General features: G+C 36.0%; 1 protein-coding gene across 3 annotated transcripts; it reads left to right on the top strand.

The window, feature by feature from the left end:
- Window positions 1-23,237, top strand: FAM133B (family with sequence similarity 133 member B). 3 transcript variants are annotated; one of them, XM_001492022.7, is made up of 11 exons: window positions 1-153; window positions 6,850-6,947; window positions 9,232-9,310; window positions 9,991-10,065; window positions 10,206-10,238; window positions 10,667-10,729; window positions 12,529-12,621; window positions 13,936-13,986; window positions 17,343-17,435; window positions 19,333-19,380; window positions 21,302-23,237. In XM_001492022.7, the coding sequence occupies exons 1-11, from the start codon at window positions 130-132 to the stop codon at window positions 21,386-21,388; spliced, it is 744 nt and encodes a 247-aa protein (XP_001492072.4). In that variant the 5' UTR covers window positions 1-129; the 3' UTR covers window positions 21,389-23,237. The 3 variants fall into 3 exon arrangements, with proteins under 3 accessions (XP_001492072.4, XP_070121774.1, XP_070121773.1); XM_070265672.1 differs by lacking the exon at window positions 1-153 and adding an exon at window positions 4,693-5,532; XM_070265673.1 differs by lacking the exons at window positions 17,343-17,435; window positions 19,333-19,380; window positions 21,302-23,237 and adding exons at window positions 14,097-14,145; window positions 14,259-14,439.
- Window positions 23,238-24,603: the final 1,366 nt, after the last annotated feature.

The following is a 24,603-nucleotide window of genomic DNA, read 5'->3' as shown; positions in this document are numbered from 1 at the left end:
ACCCGGTCCGCACGGCGCCGCTCTCTGGGCGGGGTGGGGAGTCGACAGAAGGACCTGCGGCGGGCCCGTGTCGGTCGCCTAGCTGGCCTCGTCTCTCTCGGCGTCTGACTGTGCGCTCAGTCCACCACTATGGGGAAGCGGGACAATCGGGTGGTGAGTACTGGGGGGAAACAACGGGGCGATGCGGGGCCCGGCAGCTGGAGAGCGTGACCCCTCGCTCTTCCCGGCCTGGCCTAAGGGTCAGCGGCGGCGCTCGGACCTCGAGCCGGGAGACCCAGCTCCCCCGACCGCCGCCGGGCCCCGACGCGCGTGCGCCGTGCACGCTGTTGGCGCCTTGGAGTCCCCCACCGTCTCCTCCCTCTTTCTTCTTTCTGGTCCGCATCTTTCCTCTACCACCTCCAACCCCGCCGCACCCTCTGGCAGTGCTCCCTGGCTCCCTTCCCTCCCGCTCTCGGGCCAGCAGTGTTTTTTTTTTTAAGAGCTGCAAGGGCTCAGGGAGACCTGTCTCCTCCAGTACGTTAGTGCGAAGTCTGAGGCCTATGGAGGCGCCAGGACTCACCTCCTCCTCGGAGTCGCCCACCCCGTCTCCGCGCCCCTCTTGTGCGGGGGACGGGGGGTATGGAGGCGCGGAGGCCTCGGACGCGGTCCCTGCACCCGGGAGCCGGCAGCGCCCCCCAGTCTTAGCGGCAGGAGAGCTCCTGTTGAGAACCAGGATGGAAGCGTTTAGCTTTTTGTGCCCAGCGCCACCTGGCACCTCGTAGGCTGGCCCTGTGAGGGAATGAATGGCGTGAAAATAGTTGACTTTGGAGTCAGGCGCAGACTGAAATGTCAATTTTGGTCCTCCAGGAGTTGGGGGACCTAGGACAAGTTGCTTTTCTTCTCTCAGCCTCAGTGTCCTCATCTGTAAAATGAGATCACTGGTTATCCACAACCCTGCAGAATAATTGAGACCACAAAAGGCAAGATGGCCAGGGAATGTTTGGCATGAAAGTTATTACTGTAGTAAAAGAGATACATAAATAAGTAATAGAATAAGAAATGATATCTGACAGAAATTCCAGGTTCTGAGGACATTCAGGAAAGAAAGTACTTTGGGTAGGTGGAGATGGGAAGGAGGCGTTCTAGATGGCTTCTAGGTTGGTTTGGAAAGCCCAAGTTTGAATCAGTTTGGATGGGCAGTAAACATAAGGGATTAGCAATAAGTTTAGGTTGCAAACTTACAGTTCTTGGGGTTGTCTTTGACAGAGTTTTAACCACTCTGCAGTAACATGAAAAAAATAAATGGAGGTAAAGCTAATGTACAAAACTTAATGAACCAGCTTTTTAATTCAACGATTATTTCCTTTGCAGTTTTTGGGGTGTGTGGGAAGTGCTACAAGAGCTTTACTTTTATGAAATGATGACATTTCCCATCTAAGATAAACATTTGTTTTAATTTTATATAGTCTTGATAATCAAAGATATCCAGGAACCACGGTAGTGAATCTTGATTACGAGGTTGAGGAATGTTCTTTTCTCCTGCTTTCCTGGCTGGACGGAGGTCAGACCTTGTTGTGATATCCTGATTCTCATGGAGTTGAGATGGTTTCTGCTGGAGCATCCTTAGGTTTGAAGTGTTGAGTGTTTGGGCTCTTAATGCCCTTGGGCCTTGAATCTTGAAATTGCGAGAGCTTGGATGCAGTTTCATACAGAGGCCTAAGATGTTTTGTTTTACTGGGAAAAAGTGTTGGTTTATACATCTCTTTAGAGCATTAGAAAAACTTTTCAAATGAGCTTTATTTGCCAGAGCATTTTGATAATAACTTTGGGCTCTACGTGTTGTTTGGGTATGCTGTCTTGGCACAATGTTCTGGTAACATTTTGTTTGTGCTTCAAAGGATGTGAGAATGGAAACATGAAATTAAGAGGTAGAAGACAGGTTGTTTAATTCGGTCTCCTCAGTTGCATGGAGGAAGTGAAGGATCTGTTTAACTGGGACTATAATTTGGGTCATCTGATACTTAGTTCAGTGCATCATTACTCTTGATTTTTTGAATGTTTGCCTCTGAAAATACTGGCATTTTCTTCTTGCATTGACGATAAAATCATAGTTTTAAAGATGACAGGATTGCTTTCTTAAAAAGCCATGAAATTTCAGTTTGAAAGTTTTTTTTTTTAAATGGACTTTATTTTTTAGAGCAGTTTTAGATTCGCAGTAAAGTTGAGCAGAAAGTACAGAGAGTTCCCCTCTACTTCCTCCGCATAGTTGGGCTCAACCTCCCCCGTCTTCAACACCTGCACCAGAGTGGTACATTTGTTACAACCAGTAAACCTAGACTAACACGTCATTTTCACCCCAAGTCCATGGTTTACTTTAGAGTTCACTCTGATATGGTACATTCTTGAACAGTTTTTTTTTTTAACTGAACATTTTAATACTCAAGATTTGTAAAGGGCTCTTGAGTTTATGATGGTCATCCTTTGTGCCCATTGTTTAACAGAAGTTACCTTCACGTTCTTTTCTGTTACTTTGTGCCCTCTAAACAGATGTACTTTCTAGATAAAAGTAGGTAATCAAAGTAACAGTTGAAGTTCTGCACATTTAGTCCTTAGCAGTTGTACTGCATTGCTCTTTTCAACCTGCCCACTTATGTATTCCCTCGAGCTCAGTTTGCCATTCTGAGTTTCAAAAACAAATTGTTTGGTTACCCAAACTCATGCAGCGGTTTGGAGCCACAGATAATTCTAGTTACATATGAATGCATTTGACTTTATAGGGTCACAGTACTTAAAGCAGTTAAGTCATAGTGAGATGTTTCAAGAAACTGCACAATTTCTTTATTTTTATTTATTTATTTATTTTTGAGGAAGATTAGCCCTGAGCTAATGTCTGCTGCCAGTCCTCTTTTTGCTGAGGAAGACTGGCCCTGAGCTACTGTCTGTGCCCATCTTCCTCTACTTTATACGTGGGACGCCTACCACAGCATGACTTGCCAAGTGGTGCTGTGTCTGCACCCAGGATCTGGACCAGTGAACCCCGGGCCGCCCAAGCAGAACGTGTGTGCACTTAACCGCTGCGATACTGGGCTGGCTCCCAATTTCTTTATTTTTACTGATACCTAACCACCCACCCCCTTAATGTTAGGAGCATTATTTTTCACACTGATGCATAAGTGAAAAAGCTTTACCTTTGTAAGGTACTTTTTTTGTTTTAAAAACCTTGCTGTTTTCCTTAGTAAAAAGAAGCATTGTTGCTTAATGATTATGAGCACAAACTACCAAGTGTTTTGCAGGGAACCTAGCACATTGCTGTTATAATTGAGATAAATAATGGAGATATTTGGAGTGTACTTAGCAGGCTGAGGACAGTGTTTATGGTCAAAAGCTTGAAAGTTAAGCCTGTTGCATACTCAATGATAGTTCCTGTAATTGTACCATAGATTGTGTATAACTAATAGTTTTAGCATGGGAATATACTTCACTATTTTATTTTTCTCTGAAAGATAAACAGTAAGCTAGACTGGTGTGTACTTTGGAAAAGCAGTTTCACAGTAGACATTGACACAAAAATGTTAATATGCTTTTAAGATATAAGCTACAAAATTTGAAGACTAAAACGTGTTAAATGTTGTGTTGTGATTTTTTTAAAATTAGAATAAAAAATTACCATTGTACTATTTGTAAATTTTTACTTGAAGACAGTTCAGCTCTTTGAATCGGAGCAGCAGCATTGTGGTTGAATTTTTCTTATTTTGTTTATCATTAATAGTATGATAAAGTTTGTGTGTAGTTTTTTGGGTTTTTTTTCTTTTATAAAGGTAATGAGTTATTTAAAAATTTTTTTCTCCACTGTATGAAATGATGAAAGTAGGCATCTCCCTTTACATTTTAGTGCACATAGATCTAGATTTTTAGTAATTATAGCTATTTATTAAAATAGTATCTTATTTTTGGGTACCTTGCTTTTCCTTTTCACTTGAGAAATCTTGGACATCTGTCAGTATCAGTAACAGTACATCTACCTCACTCTTTTTAATGACTACACAGTATTTCATTTTGGGAGTATACTTTTAATATATTTAATGAATCTCAATTTGATGGCTAGTTGAGTGTGTTCAGTTTTCCCTATTTTAGTAATTTAGTTTTGAAGATCCTGAATATATTTGCATTCTTTGGAAGTAAACAGTTTTTGCAGTTTTAAACTTAAAATGTTTTATCACTAGGTATTGCTAAAATTATGACATGATACAAAAGAAATGAGGTGATAGATGTTACGCTTCTCTTTTAAAAATGATGAGCTTAACTTGCACGTTGTACTTGCTTCTGGCTATTAGGATTGTCACTGTCATTAGCTGAGCCATAATTCCTCTGTTGCAGCCTCTATCGTTGTCATATTTCTACATGAACTGATTGAAATTCTTAGCAAAGTCAGTTGAATGAAATATATGAGGGTGTAACAGTTGATGTAAAAAATATTGCTATATGCCTCTGTGTTTAATGTTGTATTTCATATCCACGTCTAGCCCTTATCCTCTAAACATCTCCAGCCTTAGGAGCTCTAGCATTCATTCCTGCCTGTAAGAAAATTGTGTTAAAGGTTTACCTTTTTCATCCCAAGTAATTAGGCAGTGACCAATTAAATGGAAATAGTTCTCTGTATGTGTTGTTTATAGTGACTTTACATTGTGTACTCTGCCAGAGAGAGCTGGAAATATATGACTATTATTTATTGTGAAGATGGGAAATGTTTGTCATTTTTACGGATTTTGTTAAGTAAAACATAACAAATACATTGTTTCATTTCACTTCTTTTGGAATGTTAAGTATTAGGTTTATGGCCTTAAAATCAACCTTGGCAATACAGTCATGTGCTGTGTAACGACATTTCAGTCAACAATGGACCACATATATGACAGTGGTCCCATAAGTTTAGTACCATATAGCGTAGGCCGTACCATCTAGGTTTGTGTGAGTGTGCTCTATGATGCTTGCACAACAACGAAATCACCTAACAATGCGTTTCTCGGAACATGTCCCCATTGTTAAGCGACACATGACTAGTCGTTTTCAACCAAAATTCTTTTTACTTAAAACTACTTTTATAAGAGTTTTTATAAGTGTTTGTTAAATTAAATTTGGAAAATTAAATGTGAGGATCAAGAGGTTGACTATGAATTAAAAACTAGATTTTCTGTCAGCAAAATGATTTTAATAAAACATCTCTTTGTTCAACACTGTCATCAACAAGTCTGCTTTATTTTGTCTCAATATGTTTTTGAAAAACATGTCTAAAAATGTGTCTTTCTGCTCTACTAAGTGCAGGATGCAGAGCATAATTTAATTTTTTGTAGATTTTTTTATTGTGCTAAAATGTACATCACATAAATTTCACCATTTTAACCATTTTTAAGTGTATAGTTCAGTGGCATGAAGTACATTCAATGTTGTGTCACTGTCACCACTACTCATTTCCAGAACTTTTTCATCTTCCTGGACAAGAAGCTCTGGACCCGTTAAACAGTAACTTCCACTCACCTCTTCCCCTCAGCACTGGTAACTTCTATTTACCTTCTGTCTATGAATTTGCTTATTCCAAGCACCTCATATGGGTGAAATCATACAGTGTTTGTCCTTTTATGTCTGGCTTATTTCAGTTAGCATGTTTCCAGGCTTCATCCATGTTATGGCGTGTATCAGAATTTCGTTCCTTTCTAAGGCTGAATAATATTCCGTTGATGCATATACCGCATTTTGTTTATCCATTCTCCTGTAGGTGGGCATTTGTCTTGTTTCTGTCTTTTGGCTGTTGTGAGTAATGCTGCTGTGAACGTGGTGTACAAGTATCTGTTTGAGTCCCTGCTTTCAGTTCTTTTTCAATTCCGCTTAGAGGTGGTGGATCATATGGTGACTCTGTGTTTAACTTGCCACCAGACTTTTCCACAACAGCTGCACCATTTTATATTCCCACTAGCAATGCATAAGGGTTCCATTTTCTTCACATCTTTGACAAAATTTGTTCTTTTCTTCGTTTTTGATAATAGCCTCCCTAGTGGGTGCGAGGTGGCATCTCATTGTGGTTTTGATTTGCATTTGCCTAATGGCTAGTGATATTGAACATCTTTCCATGTGCTTATTGGAATTCGTATATCTTCTTTGGAGAAATGTCAGTTCAAGTTCTTTGTGCGCGTTTTAATTGAGTTGTTTGGGTTTTTTGTTGTGAGTTGGAGGATTTCTTTGTGCATTCTGGATACTAATCCCTTATCAGATATATGATTTGCAAATCTTTTCTCCCTTTCTGTGCATTATCTTGTCACTCTTTTGATAGTGTCTTTTGATGCACAAATATTTTTAATTTTGAAGAAGTCCAGCTTATCTATTTTTTCTTTTGTTGCCTGTGCATAATTTAATTTTTAATGTTAACAATTTGTGAATAAAATTGCCATCAGTGTGGCACACTATTTCCTGAGGTGGAAGATATAGTAGAATAAGCAGTGGATTTAGAGTTAAATCTTCTTTCACTTCTTTGGAACTGAGTTTCTTTACTTGTCAGTGAGCGTAATATTTATCACCTTCATTGGGCTTTAGGAGAAAGCACTATAAAGCCATCTTACAGTAAGAAAGAGGTATCATTATTTTCATCAAATCTCTGGTAAAAACATAGTTTCTGTGAAATAACATTATTACTCATCTCCCAAACTTTTGAGGGTTATTAGAGCGTTAAATTTGTTTTTTGTAATGAAAAGTCGGTTGTCACATTGTTCATACTTTGGACATAGTTTGCATTTATAATAAATATTGCTTAATAAATAAGTGAGCTTTTGCATTTTTATTGGTTATTTTAATGGAGTTAATTTCTGTTCTTTCCTCAAGGCCTATATGAACCCAATAGCAATGGCCAGATCAAGGGGTCCAATCCAGTCTTCAGGACCAACGATCCAAGATTATCTGAATCGACCAAGGCCTACCTGGTATTTGTGAAACAATTTACCTATTGATAAGGTTTTCATAAATTATTTTTTTTGCTGAGGAAGACTGGCCCTGAGCTAACATCCGTGCCTATCTTCCTCTACTTTATATGTGGGGCACCTCCCACCACCATGGCTTGACAAGTGGTGCCATGTCCTTACCCAGGATCTGAACCGGTGAACCCTGGGCCACCGAAGTGTAACGTGCAAACTTAACTGCTGCACCACCAGGCCAGCCCTGGTTTTCATAAACTTTTTAAAGGTTGCTGTTACAGTGTTTGTTGATTGCCAAGCAATTGCCAGATACCTAATTTTTGAAGTAATATTTGATATGTGCTTTCTTTTGAATATATGAAATAAATACATGAGTGTAAAACAAGCATTTGAGAACCCATCACCCAATAAAGCTAAAGCAATGCCAAATAATGTTTTCATACCAATCTCTTCTCTGTCCCCTAAAATAGACCTTAACCTTGCAGTGTCCTAAGCTATTTAAAAAGGTAGGTTTGAATAGTCTCACCCGCCATTGAGGTGTAACTATGTGTTAGGAAGGGTAATGTTAGGCTTTATTTTCTAGTTTTTTTGTTTGTTTTGTTTTTCTTTTTAAAGATTGGCATCTCTTCTTTTTTTCTTCTTCTTCTCCCCGAAGCCCCCCAGTACATAGTTGTATATTCTAGTTGTGAGTGCCTCTGTTTGTGCTATGTGGGACGCTGCCTCAGCATGGCCTGATGAGCCGTGTCATGTCTGTGCCCAGGATCTGAACTGGTGAAACCCTGGGCTGCCAAAGCGGAGTGTGAGAACTTAACCACTCGGCCACGGGGCCGGCCCCTATTTCTGGTTTTATCTGCTGGCTTTTCAATGAGTTAGAATTTACCACTGTGAAAATTTTTGTTTTAAATTGTTGATTTGGGGGTATTTTGCTGTTGTTAAATGGCTCTGATCTTTTGTAAATAAAGCATAGCACTGGCTTTATTATTTTTTAGTCTGTCTGTCTTCCTTATTAAATACTCTGCTCCTGAGGTAACATAACAATCTTTAGGGTTGTTAGCTTTAGAATCCTTCTAAGTGCCCCTGAAAGCTGGGCAACTATAGTTGAAAGTTGTGCTTACATGCCAGGGAATCTTGGAGTTAAATTAGTAAGCCATGTCCAACTCTTAACAGTGTTCATGAGCGCTGTTGTTAACTGTTGCAACATACCATAAAATCAAGTATCCTAAACAAAGTATATTTGTCTTTAAAAATGGGGGAAAGAATGAGCTTTAAAGGGGAATTGCACAAGCAAGTATCTTACATGTATGTCAGAGTCCCCAAGACAGCCTTCAGGAGTTGAGGTTGGGTAATTCACTAGAAGGACTCACGGATAGTTGTACTTGTGGGTAAGATTTATTACCGTGAAAGGATACCAGCCATAATCAGCTAAGGGAAAAGGCACATGGATCGAAGTCCGGGGGAGACTGGGTGCAAGCTTAAAAGGCTTCCTTTCTTGTGGAGTCACACAGGACATATTTAATTTTTGGTAACACATGTGAGATGTTGCCAACCAGGGGAGTTCATTAGAGGCTTTCAGTGTACCCAGGGTTTTTAATGGGGACTAGTCAGCCTCTGCCTACCAGGTGTCAAAATTCCAGACTCCCAAAAGGAGTACAAGTGTTCAGCCTAAACTCTAGTCTTAGTATAGTTAGGCATAGTGAGCCACTCTTATCAGGGAGTGGTAAGGACCTTCGCAAAATTCAAGTTCCCAGATGCTAGCCAGAGTGAATACTTGTAAGAATAAGTAGCCAGGTATGCTGTATTAACTGTTTTCTGCACGACACGTGAGGTACATTATAAAATGGGTGATTTAGTAGTAGAATATAATAGTTCAGCCAAATAGACCTTAGGTCACCCTAATCCTGAGACTACTAGCTCTGTGCCCTTGGGCAGATTTCTCACCTTCCTTAAGCTTCAGCTTCTATATCTGGAAAATGGGGATAATAATACTATGTTTTTTTACAGTATTGTGAGGATTAAAGAAAAATGTATTTAAAACAGTGCCTGTTGTATGTTTGGTGTATTAGCTTTAATAATCCCTGTTTCGAAGAGGAGTGGTTAGTGTTATCTGACAGACTTTATTATGATTGATTTACAAGGATGTGAACAAAGTAATTTGAAATGTTTCAACACTGGAATGGAGGTTTATTAGGATATTAAGAAAAATTTATTTGTGAAATTTTGTTGTCTTGTTTGTAAGCATCCGTCTCTAATTTGAATTACTCGAAAACTTATTTGTACATTCTGCTTTTTTAAGGGAAGAAGTGAAAGAACAACTAGAAAAGAAGAAGAAGGGCTCCAAAGCATTGGCTGAATTTGAAGAAAAAATGAATGAGGTTCGTAAATAGTATCTTTTGAAAAAATAGACTAATCTTTTTTCTTATAATAAGAAAAATGAAGTCATTTTTTAATAAACCAAAGGTTTAGGCATAGCTCTTTAAGTTAAGGGGCTCTATATTTTAGCAGTGTTTTTGTTATATTGAATACAAGTTTGTATATAAATGTATGATTTCTTTAAAAAGAAAAGGGAAACCATCTTATAGTAATTTAAACCATCTTAAAGTTTACTGAATGTTAGCTTCTTCCCCTTCTCTTCCCCTGCCCCATGCCCCTATCTTACCCTGGGATTTCCATGGTGATGTTTTCTTGTTTTCATTGAAAACATGTGTATAGTATTTTAGCCACAGTCTAGATTAATTCATCTTTTATTGTTTGGAAAGAGAATCTAACCATCTTTGTTAAAAAGAAAAAAGTCCTCAGCCTCAGTAATATAACTTCTCTTAATGGACAGCGGAGAACTCTCACCACTTAGTATCCTCTTTGAAAAGAGATAGTAGAGTCTCCTTTGGTGCTAGGGTAAAGGATTCTGGCGCCTGGAGTATCTTTTGACTGTAATTAGAGGCTGAGATGGGTGAGAGGCAGGAAGGATGGATGGAAGGAAGTAGTGGCTCTCTAAATACTAGCTACTGTAGAATGGGATAGATAGCCTCTGATGGTGTTTATAACCTTTTTGCAGAACTGGAAGAAAGAACTAGAAAAACACAGGGAGAAATTATTAAGTGGAAGTGAGAGTTCATCCAAAAAAAGACAGGTAATACCATTTTTAGTTTATTGCTATTCTTAATCTCATAGTTGAGTTTTCATAATGATGCTGCATACTACTATTAATAGATACATTTGAAAACTCACATCACCTTACTTAGGTTTGTACTTTTATATGTTTGCTTTTAGAGGAAGAAAAAAGAAAAGAAGAAATCTGGTAGGGTGAGCAAAAGTTTTCCATTTTTCTGAATGTTACAGTTAAGATCCTACCAAAAAAAGTAAGAATAATTTATATAACCTGTATGCTAGCTCTGCGTGAGTCAAGGAGCCTGGAGGGCTGTGGTGGTTATGGTGGTTTTGTTCATTAGTGATACAAAAGAAAGGTGCCGATCTGCTTGGAACCTACTACGTACTCTATTGCTGTTAAAGAGGGAAAATTGACTCTTATTGCCACAGGTGGTGTTACTTTGTTGAATTTTTTTGTTTTTGTGGTGAGGAAATGTGACATTTGACGTTTCAATATTTAAGTCTTATGAATATGACATCTGTTTCTCAGACAGTAGATTGATTTTGTTAAGTGTTTGGGAGACTTAGTAAAAGAAAAAAATTCCTGCATCTCACAAGCTTTAATTGTTTTGTGCTTGGTCAAGTATTCATCTTCTTCTTCATCAAGCTCTGATTCTTCCAGCAGTTCTTCGGGTTCTGAAGATGAGGTAAGGTTTGCCTGTAATAACTCATGAAATATCTGTAATTTCTTTACTGACAAAGGAAATGTTAGGAAATACCTGTTAAAAATATTTACTTCTTGGTTTTGATAAATGACCCATGATTGAGAGTCCTGACATGAATAAATAGATATTTAAGTATTAGTATGTGTATTTTTTAGACTCCTAAATTTGTCGTGTTCATTTAAAAATATCAGTAGAAGAAATGGACTTGAAAAATCTAAAATTGACTTAGATGCTAGGGATTACATTTGACTCAATTCACTTGACTTTTTTTTTTTTAGTGGTCATAATAGTTTATAGCATTGTGAAATTTCAGTTGTACATTATTATTTGTCAGTCACCATATATACGTGCCCCTATACCCCTTTTGCCCACCCGCTTATCCCCTTCCCCTCTGGCAGCCACTAATCTATTCTCTTTATCCATGTATTTGTTTATCTTCCACATATGAGTTAAATTGTATGGTGTTGGTGTTTGTCTGGCTGATTTCGCTTAACATATACCCTCAAGGTCCATGCATGTTGCAAATGGGACAATTTTGTCTTTTTTTCATGGCTGAGTAGTATTTTCTTGTATATATATACCACATCATCTTTATGTGGTCATCAGTGGATGGGCAGTTGGGTTGCTTCCACGTCTTGACTATTAAGAATAATGTTGCAGTGAACACAGGGGTGCATAAGTCTCTTCGAATTGTTGATTTCAAGTTCTTTGGATAAATACCCAGTAGTGGGATAGCTAGATCATGTAGTATTTCTATTTTTAATTTTTTGAGAAATGTCTATACTGTTTTCCATAATGAATATGCCAGTTTGCATTCCCACCAGCGGTGTATGCGAGTTCCCTTTTTTCCACATCCTATCCAATATTTGTTGTTTTTTGTCTTGGTAATTATAGCCACTCTAACAGGTGTAGGGTGATATCTTAGTGTAGTTTTAATTTGCATCTCCCTGATGATTAGCGATACTGAACATCTTTTCATGTGCTTCTTGGCCATCTGTATATCTTCTTTGGAAAAATGTCTGTTCATATCCTCTGCCCATTTTTTGATTGGGTTGTTTCTTTTGTTGTTGTTGAGTTGTATGAGTTCTTCATGTATTTTGGAGATTAACCCCTTGTCAGATAGATGATTTGCAAACATTTTCTCCCAGTTGGTGTGTTCTTTTCGGTTTGATCCTGGTTTCCTTTACCTTGCAGAAGCTCTTTAGTCTGATGAAGTCCCACTTGTTTATTTTTTCTTTTGTTTCCCTCCCTGAGTAGACATGGTATTTGAAAAGATCCTTCTAATACCGATGTCAAAGGGCATACTGCCTATAGTTTTCTTCTAGGAGGTTTCTGGTGTCACGTCTTCCTTCAAGTCTTTAATTCATTTTGAGTTAATTTTTGTGTATGGTGAAAGATAATGGTCTTCTTTCATTCTTTTGCATGTGGCTGTCCAGTTTTCCCAGCACCATTTATTGGAGAGACTTTCCTTTCTCCATCTTATGTTCTTGGCTTGTTTGTCGAAGATTAGCTGTCCATAGATGTGTGGTTTTATTTCAGGGCTTTCAGTTCTGTTCCATTGATCTGTGTGTCTGTTTTTGTACCAGTACCAACTTGACTTTTCTTTATAAAGCAGGAAAGTGATATAATTTATGTTTTACATTAGTTATTAAGCAAAACATATTTACAAGCTAGTTCTTTCATTAAGTTTTGTTCATTGATAAAGTTCTGATATTAATAAGATGCATCATTAAATTTTTGAAACAAAGCAAATGTTTCTAAAAATACAATGTTTCATATAGGATAAGAAACAAGGAAAAAGGAAAAAGAAAAAGAAGAACCGTTCACACAAATCTTCTGAAAGCTCCATATCAGAAACTGAATCAGACAGTAAGGTAATATTTAAATTAGCAATATTTTGGATAGGAAAGACATGTAATTAGGTTTTTCTTTTAGTTCTTTCCTATCTTTAATTGCTCTCAGTTTAGAAATGAGATGCTATTTTTTATACCTTGGGGTTCTGTACCACTTAATATCTCACATATTGCTTTTAATTGTTCTCTGAGTACTTTCACATATATGTCTCCATGTCTCAGCATTTCCATGACAGCTTTATGATAAGCATGGCAGACATTATTTTTTCCGTTTTTGTAAAGAAGTCATAGTTCAGAGAAAAAACTTCTTGCTTAAATTCATATAGCTAGTTTTAGAATTGGAAGTTCAATCTGTATCTTCCACTGTCTGGTCCAGTGTCCTTTCTAGTGTACCTAAATCTGTTCTGTACTCTCCTAATTAGCAGACACACTTGGCTCTCAAACATTAGTGGTCGTAAGAAATACGTGCAGGTTGCAATACAAATGTAGATTCGTGGGCCTCATCTCCAGAGTCTACTTTAATAAGTCTGAGTAGACTCAAAAGTCTACATTTTTAATAGGTGTCCTCTGTGATTCTGATACAGGAGTGTCCATGGACCACAATTTGACAAACTCTGTCTTAGGGTCCTAGGAGAACAAAGCAAATTCTCTGGTTTTGTGGCGGATATCTACTTGCCCTAGTGAGATTTCTTCTGACAAAATGCCTGTTGTCTAGAAAGTATTCAGGAAATGTTGGTTCTTCTCTTTGTCTTTTAAAGCAGAAGAGCCTGTCTAATGATGCTAATAGCTAACATTTATTGAATGCTTGCTATGGATTAGTCACAGTTCTAAGCACTTGACATGTTAACTCGATCCTGTCAATAACCTTATGAAGTAGTTGTTATTTCAATTTATGGATAAAGAAGGCCCAGGGAGGTTAATAGCTAGAACTGAGGGATTAAAAAACAGAAATTCTTGCCTCCTTTCCTTCAGGAAAGCAGATTGGTAGATATCTGAGCACAGTGTGAATTAGAACTCCAGTGCATGTGACCACCACAGGCAAAAACAGGCAATGGCATAAAGTCTTATTTTAAAATAAACCATGTGGTTATTACAGACAGTATCTGTCATTTTAGGTGTACATGGGTTTGATAGACAGCCAGATAAATGAAGAAGCCTCATTTCCTTACAAGCTCTTATATACACAACATGCATTTCTCCTATGTTTTCAGAATAAAATTCCGATATTGAAGTAAACTTTCTTCAGGCATAGAGCAAATCACCATTTTGGTGTTTTTGTCCTTAGAATGCTCTATCTTTTACATTTAAGATTAACATATATGTTTGTTTGTTTAGGATAGTTTAAAAAAGAAAAAGAAGTCAAAGGATGCGACTGAGAAAGAAAAGGTAATTATCATTTTACATTGCCTTAGGATAGTCTGTCATCTTCATTTACTTCCAGAAATTAACAATGTATTCCCCTTTTTAACTTGAGACTTCTTTCTTTTACTGTTAAGGCATTTCCTGTTAATTTAAGGAAATTACTTATTGGATTCATTGTTGAAGGTAAACAATCAGAAGAGTATTCCTGCAGAGTTTGGATTTGTGTAGATTAATGGATTATCTCAGATTAAAAATTCAAAATAATGGAGATTAAGCATTTCTTTTGTTTTCTCAAGTCATTTTAAAGGAGGCCCTTTTAATTAAAGAACATGGACTTCTGTTTCAAATGAGTGACCATAGATAAGTTTTGGAAAATCTTTTTTAGTACTGTAAGTAGATGTTTTATCTTCATTTATAACAACTATAATTAATGCTAAATTTATCCCTACTTATGTCTCTGATTTGCATTTAAAAATCTTCTGATTATTAAAAATAAAAGCCTAAAGAAAGCAATTACCAATGAAAGAAAACTACATACCAGTGTCACTATATTTTATTCAGTCTTTTTATATCATTTTTTAAAAATTGAGGCAACGGCCCTGTGGCCGAGTGGTTAAGTTCACTTGCTCTGTTTTGGTGGGCCAGGGTTTTGCCAGTTCGGATCCTGGGCGTGGATATGGCACCACTCATCAGGCTATACTGAGGTGGCGTCTCACACAGCACACCTAGAAGGACCTACAACTAGAATATACACCTGTGTGCTGGGGGGCTTTGGGGAGAACAAGGGGGGGAAAATATTGGCAACAGATTTTAGCTCAGGTGCTGATCTTTAAAAAAAAAAAATTGAGATTCACATAGTGTGCTATTAACCATCTTAAAATTACAATTTGGTGGTACTTAGTCTACGTATAATCTTGTGCAATGACCACCTCTCTCTAGTTTCAAAACTTGTGCATCACCCACTTAAAAACAACCTATACCCATGAAGTAATCTGTTCTCATTCTCCCTTACCCCCATCCTCTGGTAACCTCTAATCTTTCTGTCTCTGTGGATTTGCATATTTTGAATATAACATATAAAAGCAGTCATACAGTTTGTCCCCTTTTGTGTCTGGTTTCTTTCACTTAGTGTAATTTTTTGAGGTTCCTCCAAGTTGTAGCATGTAGCAGTACTTCATTCCTTTTTATGGATGAATAATACTCCGTTGTATGTATATACCACAATTCGTTTATCCATTCATCTGTTGATGGACATTTGAATTGTTTCTACCTTTTTGCTAATGGGAGTAAAGCTGCTGTAAACGTTCATGTACAAGTTTCTGTATGGACGTATGTTGTAATTCCTCTTGGGTATATACCTAGAAGTGGTTTTTATATCAATTTGTAAATAAAAATCCTTTAAGACACTGAAAAAAGAAACCATCATGACCAAGTTGGGTCATTTTCAAGAATTCACACATCAGAAATTTATTAATATGATTTGTCATGTTAACTGGACAAATGAAAGAAACCGTATGATGATTTTAATAGTTGCCAAAAAGGTGTGATGTAATTCAACATTAATTCCTGATTTTCAAAACAATTATAGAATAAGTGGTTATTTTCGTGTTTTAAAAGAAAATGTCTGCATGAAACTAAAAACTGGTAATATGCTAACATGAAATACTAAGACAACTGCATTGTGATTTTGAAGTATTTCAAAATAATATATGGTACAGAGTGATAGACACTTATATGCCTCAAAACTCAGAAACTTTTAACCACATAATTCTAATTCTGAATGGCAGAAAAGAGATCACAAAAAATAAACCATGAACAAAGTTGAAATATAATGGACAGACTTAATAAAAACTACTGCAAATACATAATTCAGAAACTTAGTGATTTTCAATAATTAAAAAGGAATACCTCACATACACAAAGAAGTTGGTAAAATACATATTTAGGCAATGCTAAAAGAAAATACAAACTGTATTCTGATAATCAGAGATTGATATGATTGATGAAAGAGCCTAATTAAAGAGGTTTCTTGGTAAAGTGTGATTTATAATGAGTGAAATAAAAAAATGACTGTGAGGTGGTGGGAGAGTGAGAAAATCATTTGAGTGAAGGGTACTTTGGTCTTTGATTTAGTCGTTATTACTAGATAAAGATTTTGCACTCACATACCTTTTGCTCTATTTCAACTTTGTTTTTAATAGCAAAGAGCATATGCCTGCCCTCCAGAAGGAGATGAGTTAAGAAAATTGTGGCATATACTTTCAATGAAGGTCAAAGGCAGCCATAATGACACTGTAGTTGGCCTGGAAAGATACTATTGGGTGAGAAGAGCAGGTTCCAAACAGCTAGTATTTAGGTAAAATTCTAAATATACACTTAGAGAGATGTGTCGAAAAATCTTGATGTTTAATTCCTGGTAATGAGATCTGAGTGAATTTTCTTACAGTGAGCATTTATCATTTCTACCAAAATAGTAAAGCTATTTTGCAGAAACAAAATTAAACCACCTATAACCTAAGACATAGAACATCACTGTTAGTTTATTTTCTACATGATTTTTTTTGTTTATATCTTTAAAATTGGATTTGCCATATAAAATTTTGTATCATTTTTTCTCTGTAAGATAAGGTGGTGAGCATTTTTCCATTATGTGGTTTTGTTGTTTTTGTATTTATGAACTACTTCAGACATACAGAAAAAGTATATGGAAAATAATAAAATGACAACCAGCATATCCACTCTGAAGCTTAATAAATAACATTTTGCCATTCTTGCTTCAGATCTTGTTGAGATGTTTTATTTCTTAAAATATATATTTAAGTCCCTAAGTACTCCTCCAGTCTCACTCCCCTCTGTTTCTCCAGAGTTTTGCCCTTTCTCATCATTAAAAATACTTGGAGATGAAGGTTTTTTTGTGTGAATTTAACACTTTTAATGCACTAAAGGAATTACTGTGTAGAGATCCTTTTAGATTCTCACAAATAACTACCCACTGATTTTCTTTTCTGCAGCACTAGGCCTGTCTGAGTCGACACTGGGTAGAAACAAAAGAATTAGAATACAAGGGACCCAAATCTTATACCAACTATATGGTTTCTTGTGACTCTTTAAAATTCTGTCATGTGTAATTAAAGACAATAAGGAGGATATCACATCTAAATGGATATGTAATTATTTCCTTTCAGATTTTTTAATAAAAGCATTACTTTATTGGAATTAAAGACTGAATCCTGGTAAATGTTACCAGTTTTAGACATTTCTAAAATGAAAATGGATAATTTTTGTAATAATTGGAAGAATTGTTAAATAGAACTTAGAAACAAAATTTGTGTGGCATAGTATTATATCTTTTTGAGTCAAGATAGGTGTATTTTTCATAGGACATTAAAGGACTCAGCAAAAAAAGAAAGATGTATCCTGAAGATAAACCTTTATCATCTGAGTCCTTATCAGAATCTGATTATATTGAGGAGGTAAGTATATGATCAAATCCATTTTCTCCACTTTAAATGTTTAGTTATTTGATTTAATAAATATGAATTAGTAAAAAGAAGTACTTTGTAAATGTTTGATTTACTCACTTTTCTAATAGGATTTACTATGAAAAAGAAATGGAAGTTGTTCTATTTCAGATTAAGTTTTGCATTTTTCCAGAAGATAGTTATATGGCTGTTATTTTTATAATTAACCATATTGTCACATACTTTTCCGATCTGAGATATTTTTACTCTTCTAATATTTTCTTTTTATTATACTACCGTTTTGATTACATGAAAGATGCTGTATAGTGTAGGGTGTATTGAAACCCAGCATTCCCTTGTTTGTTTGGAACTACTGCTATTTAGGGAAGTGGAAAGGTGATGAGGTGGAGCATAAATGTGGGCATGATCTCCGTTTTCCTATCTAGACAATGAGGGAGTAGGGCTAGGTAATCTATACAGTCCTTTCAGCTCTACTGTCCGTCTCTGAGATTTTGTACTGTGTTGGAGTTAGAGTCCATTCTTAGTTAATTTTAGGTCTGTAAGTTATCATCTGTAAAGTATTTCTCTCTTGGACTTGGTTTCCTCATTTGTAAAATAGAGCCTGTAGACCCCATTTTGTAGCAACATTTTGTAATGCCCCGTGAAATGAAATTTGTAGCTAATATTACCTACTTATATATATGTGTTGTGTATATATATGTCCTACACATTTTTATATTAATATCCTCTAAAGAAATAAGAAATACAAGACAATGTATAATTTTATTAAATTATATTTCAATACATAAATGCTTGAGCATCCCAACACCAGAAGACAAAAACTCTTAAGACACAACAGATGCATTACACATGCCCTTCAAAAACCATACAATAGCGTTGTCATCAATGACATTTCCAAAATGGTGAACAATTCTCAGTAAGGCTCTGAATGAAATAAAATACAGTCTTCTCCCTATTTATATGACATTTGCAGTTCTGGGACATTCATTCTATCTTAAAAGCCTATACAGAATACTTTGTGTTCATATTACAATAAATTTAGCTTCTATATTATAAATGGGTTAATTCCATGAATGTCTAGCAAGCTGTTCAAAAGTCATGTCAGGGCTGTCCTGGACATTGCATGACAGTGTCCCCTGTCTTGGCCTGGTTAAATGTGGATGCAACAAAACTGCTACCACCCACAGTCATTGTTAGGACAAGAATAACAACAATAAGCAATAATTTCCTAAGTACTCTCTAGAGTGCTTGTTTTAATACGAAATGTTACATTTTGACTTAACATTAAATACGCATGAGCTTTATCAACTTTCAATTTAATCGATACTCATTGTGTACCACACTTTAAAAGATTGAAATAAGATATTAATGGGGTGATAATTGTTACTTAAAAGGATTTTAATTGGTTGGTTTATACTGAGTATACTGTGTATAGCTACTATTTATTGAACACCAGAGAGTAAGAGAAATACCTACTTTATTCCAGACACTTCCCCTTGAGTGTGGTTATTATCTCCATTTTACAGATGATGAAACGAGGGTAATGCATAGTAGAGGTAGGATTCAGAGCTTGGTCTGTTTTGTTTCAGAGCTCATGTTTTTTATCCATTGTACCTCACAGCTAATTTTAGGTGCTGAAAAGGACTATACGAGAAGCTCTCTAGAGATTTAAAATCTTAATTTCCTTTCCTTTAAATGTTTTTCATTGAATCTTCTTTGTGATAAAACACGTATTTGAGGTATAATAAAGTATTTAAAATGTCATTTGATGGTTAAAATGTTCTTTACCTATAAATTTTAAAGATGCCAGGTATATTAGGGAATGAGAAAAAATACCTTGAGTACAAGTGACATATTTGTCTTCTCCACAAAAATTTAAACTTTTTAGGTACGAGCGAAAAAGAAGAAAAGCAGTGAAGAACGAGAGAAAACAACAGCAAGTATCACTTATGTTTTTATAGACAACAGTGTAGCTGTTTTTGTGTAATGTAAAATGAGTCATGCTAAAGCATGATTGCATTTACTGGGACCAAGTAAGTATTTACTGGAAAAGGGATAGTCTTCAGCAGCTTCACTGAATGGGTTGGAGAAAGTTAAATAGGCTCAGGAAAAAGGAAGAATCAATACCCTAGTAGCAAATATCTCCTGTTTCCATTTCAGTATTTTACGGTTAGAAATGTAAGCTCAAACTTCTGGTTGACTTTCTTAAGCTATAATATGAAATATGAGATTCAAGTATGGCGATTCCCTCCATCTTTGAGAGTTACTTCCAGATCAACCAAATCTGGTAATAATGGAAAAAACCTCTAAGCACAAGCTGCAGTGATTAGTAAGCAGGGTTTGGCAACATAAATGATTCATTAATAAAGGTGATTCTTGTGATCCTGGCAAAGCCAGCTGTGCTATTATGCAGATTGAGAAGTAAGAAAGGAGAGAGAAGGAAGAAGAGAACAAGGAACAAAGAAGTGGTATCCAAATGAGAAGCAGACAAACCTAGAGGAAATGGATAGCAGATTATCAAAGAGTAACACAGACCACATCAGCAGAGTAACCTAGGCACACTCAGTCTAAGTGTGGACTATGGCCTTTGAAGGCATTTTCTCAAGGAGAGGTAAAAGACAAATGAGAACGGTATCATATGTAGGCTTGAAGGTAAATACCCCTTCCTAGAATTTTCCTAGCTCTTAAAATGAGGGTCCTTCTCTGATAAGGTTCACCTGGTAATGTGTGATTCAGAATTAACATTTTATATGCTTCAAGACCGAGGTGACATTTAAGAGACTTTTTCTGAATGAGAACTTAATTTAGGTAAAGACTGCTTTGGTCTTTGGTTAAGATTGATTGATTAATTTAAGGCATAAGATTAATTTTGGATAATTGTAATTTGTATTTGCCTGCTTCACTGTTTCACACGTTCGGCTAGGATGTATTAAGCATCTATGCAGGCACTGTTCTAGGTCTTGATAGAGCTGTTACAATGAATACAAGATAGGTAAGAGGATGATATGTGAGAGAGTGACTTTGGGGAGGGAAACCCTCTCTGAGGAGATTGTGAAAGGTTCTAATAGATAAGGAAATGCATAGAAAACTTTGTTTTTGCTACTCTTATATGTCTTCTCTTTCCTTGGTCTTTATTTTTGTCCCAATGTCAGCTAATAGTCTGTCATTTGATACCGCCTTTCCAAGTATCTGTTTCTAAAAGTTCTGCCTTCTCTTCTACATCAGAAACAGTCATGAGAGTCAGAGTTCAGCAAAATTCCAACTGCCTTTATCCAGCACAATTTGACTACTTTTACTAGGCTTCAGTGGCATTTTCCTCTAAAAATCAAGCATCTGCTTTATACATCAATATTTTATACATTAGTAGTTGTTAATTTCATAATTAAAGTAGTGCTGCCAGTCCAAGCAGTACATAATATCTGTGTTCCTGTTTACTTAAAAATAGCAGATATATCTGTCCTCTAGAAACTGTCATTTTACAAAAACAACTGTTTTTTCCTCTGGTGTGAGGATTCTTTTGCAGTAACTACAATGACTTTGACTTTAGAAATTATATAACGTGAAATTTAGCAGTTGGCACCATGATTCAATTGAATTTATTTTCCATAGGAAATTTTGTTAGAAGCTACATTAATGTGCTAATAACTTAGAGTTTTTCAATTTTGAAAATTGACAGGCGCTCTCTTAGTCATCATATGATATTGATTATTGAGACTTTTCGAGAAATGTTTTGAGTAGCTTACCTGGTTGTGTGGATTGTTAGAAATAACTATGTAGAAGTTTAAAAGTACCATGGTAAAGTTGGTTTTAATTTGTGTATTTTCATGTAGAAATGTCTAATGTGGATGTCTTTACAGGAAAAAACAAAAAAGAAAAAGAAGCATAAGAAACACAGTAAGAAGAAGAAAAAGAAGGCTGCTAGTTCAAGTCCTGACTCACCGTAGCATTAAGAAAAATCAGGATTCCTTTATAAAGTGCAATGCTGAGGAAATTTCAACTGTGAAAATTATGACATATTTACTGAAATGCATGAATTTTCTTGTTTTTAGAATTATTCTTGGACTATTCAGTAGCCACTAAGATGCCACTGTGTGAAAGGGCCATGATTGTTGCCTGCTGCTTGAACATCTTTTTTTCCTCTTCCAGTGCTTAATAACTCTGGGAGATAATGCACTGCAGTCATACTAGTGGTTAAGATATTTGGGAATAAAGTTAATATTTTTGACTAGAAGTATCTAATGATAAATCAATAGAAATTGAATCTGGATACATCATTAAGATGTAATCAGAAATGACCAGATAATTCTAGTTAACATTTTTGAAGTAATGATTACATTGATAATTCAAAATCCTTACTCTGTAGATAAGTGTATTTTAATTTTTTCCCCTTGTATACTTTTATTTACCTGGGGAAGGAGCTTTTAGGGTGGGGGGTGGTTTGCTATCTCTTTAGCTAGCAGAATAGTGTGCCTTTTATCTTCACACATCCTATTCTTGTGGACACAGTAGCCATGCTTCATGGGGAGGTCAGAGCTGGGTACAGCAGTCTTGCCCTTTACTGAACTTAGTGACATCCTTGGACTCTGTCATATGCTGCTTTGAATGAAACAGAGAAACAGTCTTCTGCAAAACAAGAAAGCGTGAAAGCTCTGGGATTTACCTCCACTTCAATAATACTGAATGTTTTTTAGCATTAGAATGTATTATAACATTTGAATTGATTTTGACTACACTTTTGGCTTTGGAGAGGAATCATTTGAAATAGACACTGGTACTTTTTGAACTTGATAGCTAAAGATTCTAAAATGCATGTTTTATACTGTTAAGTTTTAACCAGTCAGGAAAATTTTATGTAACCAGTAATAGTTATTTTATTTTTTGTATGAATTTTGTTTAGGCTGTAATGTTTAGCTTTTATTAACTCCTTATTCTTTCTATCTTCAATTCCTTACTGTGTTTAATGGCATACTTGCCAAGATATTTAGCATGTAAAAATCAGGGGGGTTTTTTTGTGTTTTTTTTTAACAGCTTCATATTGAAGCTGAGACTTAGCATAAACAAGTTGAGTGGCAGGCCTGGTATGCTGTGTCTTGTTACATAAAGCTATTGCCAGAATCTTAGTAAATACAACGTTTTAAAAGTTTGTCTTTGTATATTCATAACAAATTATGACAAAGTTAAATTTAAGTGAGAATTACGTTATTGTTCTTCCTGTGTCCTATTTTACTAAGATTTTGTGCCTCATATCTCCTGCTGAATTGTTTACTAGTAATGCTAAAAGAAATTGATAAATCATTTTCACTTACATTTTTATATAATCAGGTAACATGAAATATAATTTGATGTACAATTTTGCCTGTTACAGGGGGTGTGCTAATTATAGTGGTATATGCACAAAACATTTTGGCATGACAAGAGGCTGAATAAATAGCTATTTTACTTAAAAATAGCTGTGTTCTTATCAGCTCCCTTTGAGTCACAAGTAAAGTTATAAAGATTCAGAAACACTACTAGGTGTTAAATGGTAGGTGGATAAGACACGTACCCAAGTTTTTAGCTGTAAAAATAACAGTTCTTGGTAAGTTTCCTTAAATTTTATTCTTAAAGCTTCATACTATTTTCTAATAAAAGATATCTGTATGCTCTTGAGTACACAGCAAGTTTGAGGGACATTTTGTATCCAAAAGGAAGTTTCTCAGAATTTGTTGTTTGTGAAAATGCTAAAAGGTAAGCTTATCAGGTTATTTGTTGATCAGTTTTGCTATGAACATAAAAGCGGACCTTTGCACACTGGTTCAGTGTATGATGATTATGTCCCACTAGAAGCAACTGTTCATTTTATTAGACTGGGGAAGAAGGTGATTTGGCAAAAAATTGTATTCTTTCTAGACTCTTGACTGGGCAATACCTTTTTCATTATTTCTTTGATGGTAGCCTTAACAATCTTCTAATAAGGTAAGGGAAGAAGATTTGACTGGGCGATTTTAGGTGCAAGTTAATAACATCTCTTACTTCCCCCTTGCACCAAACTACCCTTTTTCTTGAATAATTTTACACCAATTTTATAAATATGAGGCATGTTATTTGGATAATGATGCCAAGGTAAGTGCAACAAAATTGATGAATGTCTGGATAGAAAAATTGAATTTTCACCAGTACTACCTCTTTCTAATTGTTTTGGATTCATTTGGTTTCCCTTAGTATATTTAGGTGTTTTAAATGCCATAACAGCGTCCTGGATTTATTTTATCCAGAGTATAGGTCCATATTCCTTCAGTCAAAATGTGCTAAAAGCCTTTGCCTAGTTTTCTTTCACTGTATAGAGAACAGTAGACTAGCCTCAGAGAAACTGAGAACAGTTATTCTTCAGACTTAAGTTTCACACTTTTCCTTAAGAAAAGTTTTGGGAAAGTTATTTTTTTTCTCCAGTTGTTATGCCTTATTTTGACATTTGTTTTTATATTTTATTAAAAATTTAGTAAAAATGTAGTGTCCTAAATTCTAAAAATCAGTGCCCTTTTTTTGCCTTACCACAGTGAAGGCAGGCAGACATAGAGTAGAAGCTGTTCTCTGTAACAGGATTTGACAGTAGACAAAAGTTAGAACGGTTGCCATTTTGGCCAGCTTTGGCATAATCATACCATGTTTTCCTACCAGTCAGTCGGATATAAGTTGGAGGGATAAAAGTTAGGTTTTATGTTTCTCTAGAAGTTCCCAGATTGAAGCTTCTGGTTATCATGAGAATGTGCTTAGTTAGAGCTTTCAAAGGAGATTATAACCTCTGAAGGAGCTGTTTATAGCCTGAGAAATTATTTTATTTCAACTTAAAGAATAAAGTCTTTGTATTAATTATGTATTCAGATAGGAGGGAGACATTTTAGGGGCTGGCCCCGTGGCCGAGTGGTTAAGTTCGCGCGCTCCATTGCAGGCGGCCCAGTGTTTCATTGGTTCGAATCCTGGGCGCAGACATGGCACTGCTCATCAAACCACGCTGAGGCAGCGTCCCACATGCCACAACTAGAAGGACCCACAACAAAGAATATACAACTATGTACCAGGGGGCTTTGGGGAGAGAAAGGAAAAAAATTAAAATCTTAAAAAAAAAAAAAAAACTTCCATAAAAAAATAGGAGGGAGACATTTTCAACTGTAGAATTTGT

Source organism: Equus caballus, chromosome 4 (assembly GCF_041296265.1).
Source record: "Equus caballus isolate H_3958 breed thoroughbred chromosome 4, TB-T2T, whole genome shotgun sequence".
Lineage (NCBI taxonomy): Eukaryota > Metazoa > Chordata > Mammalia > Perissodactyla > Equidae > Equus > Equus caballus.
The sequence above is the reverse complement of the archived record's forward strand: the minus strand, read 5'-3'. Positions and strand labels throughout refer to the sequence as shown.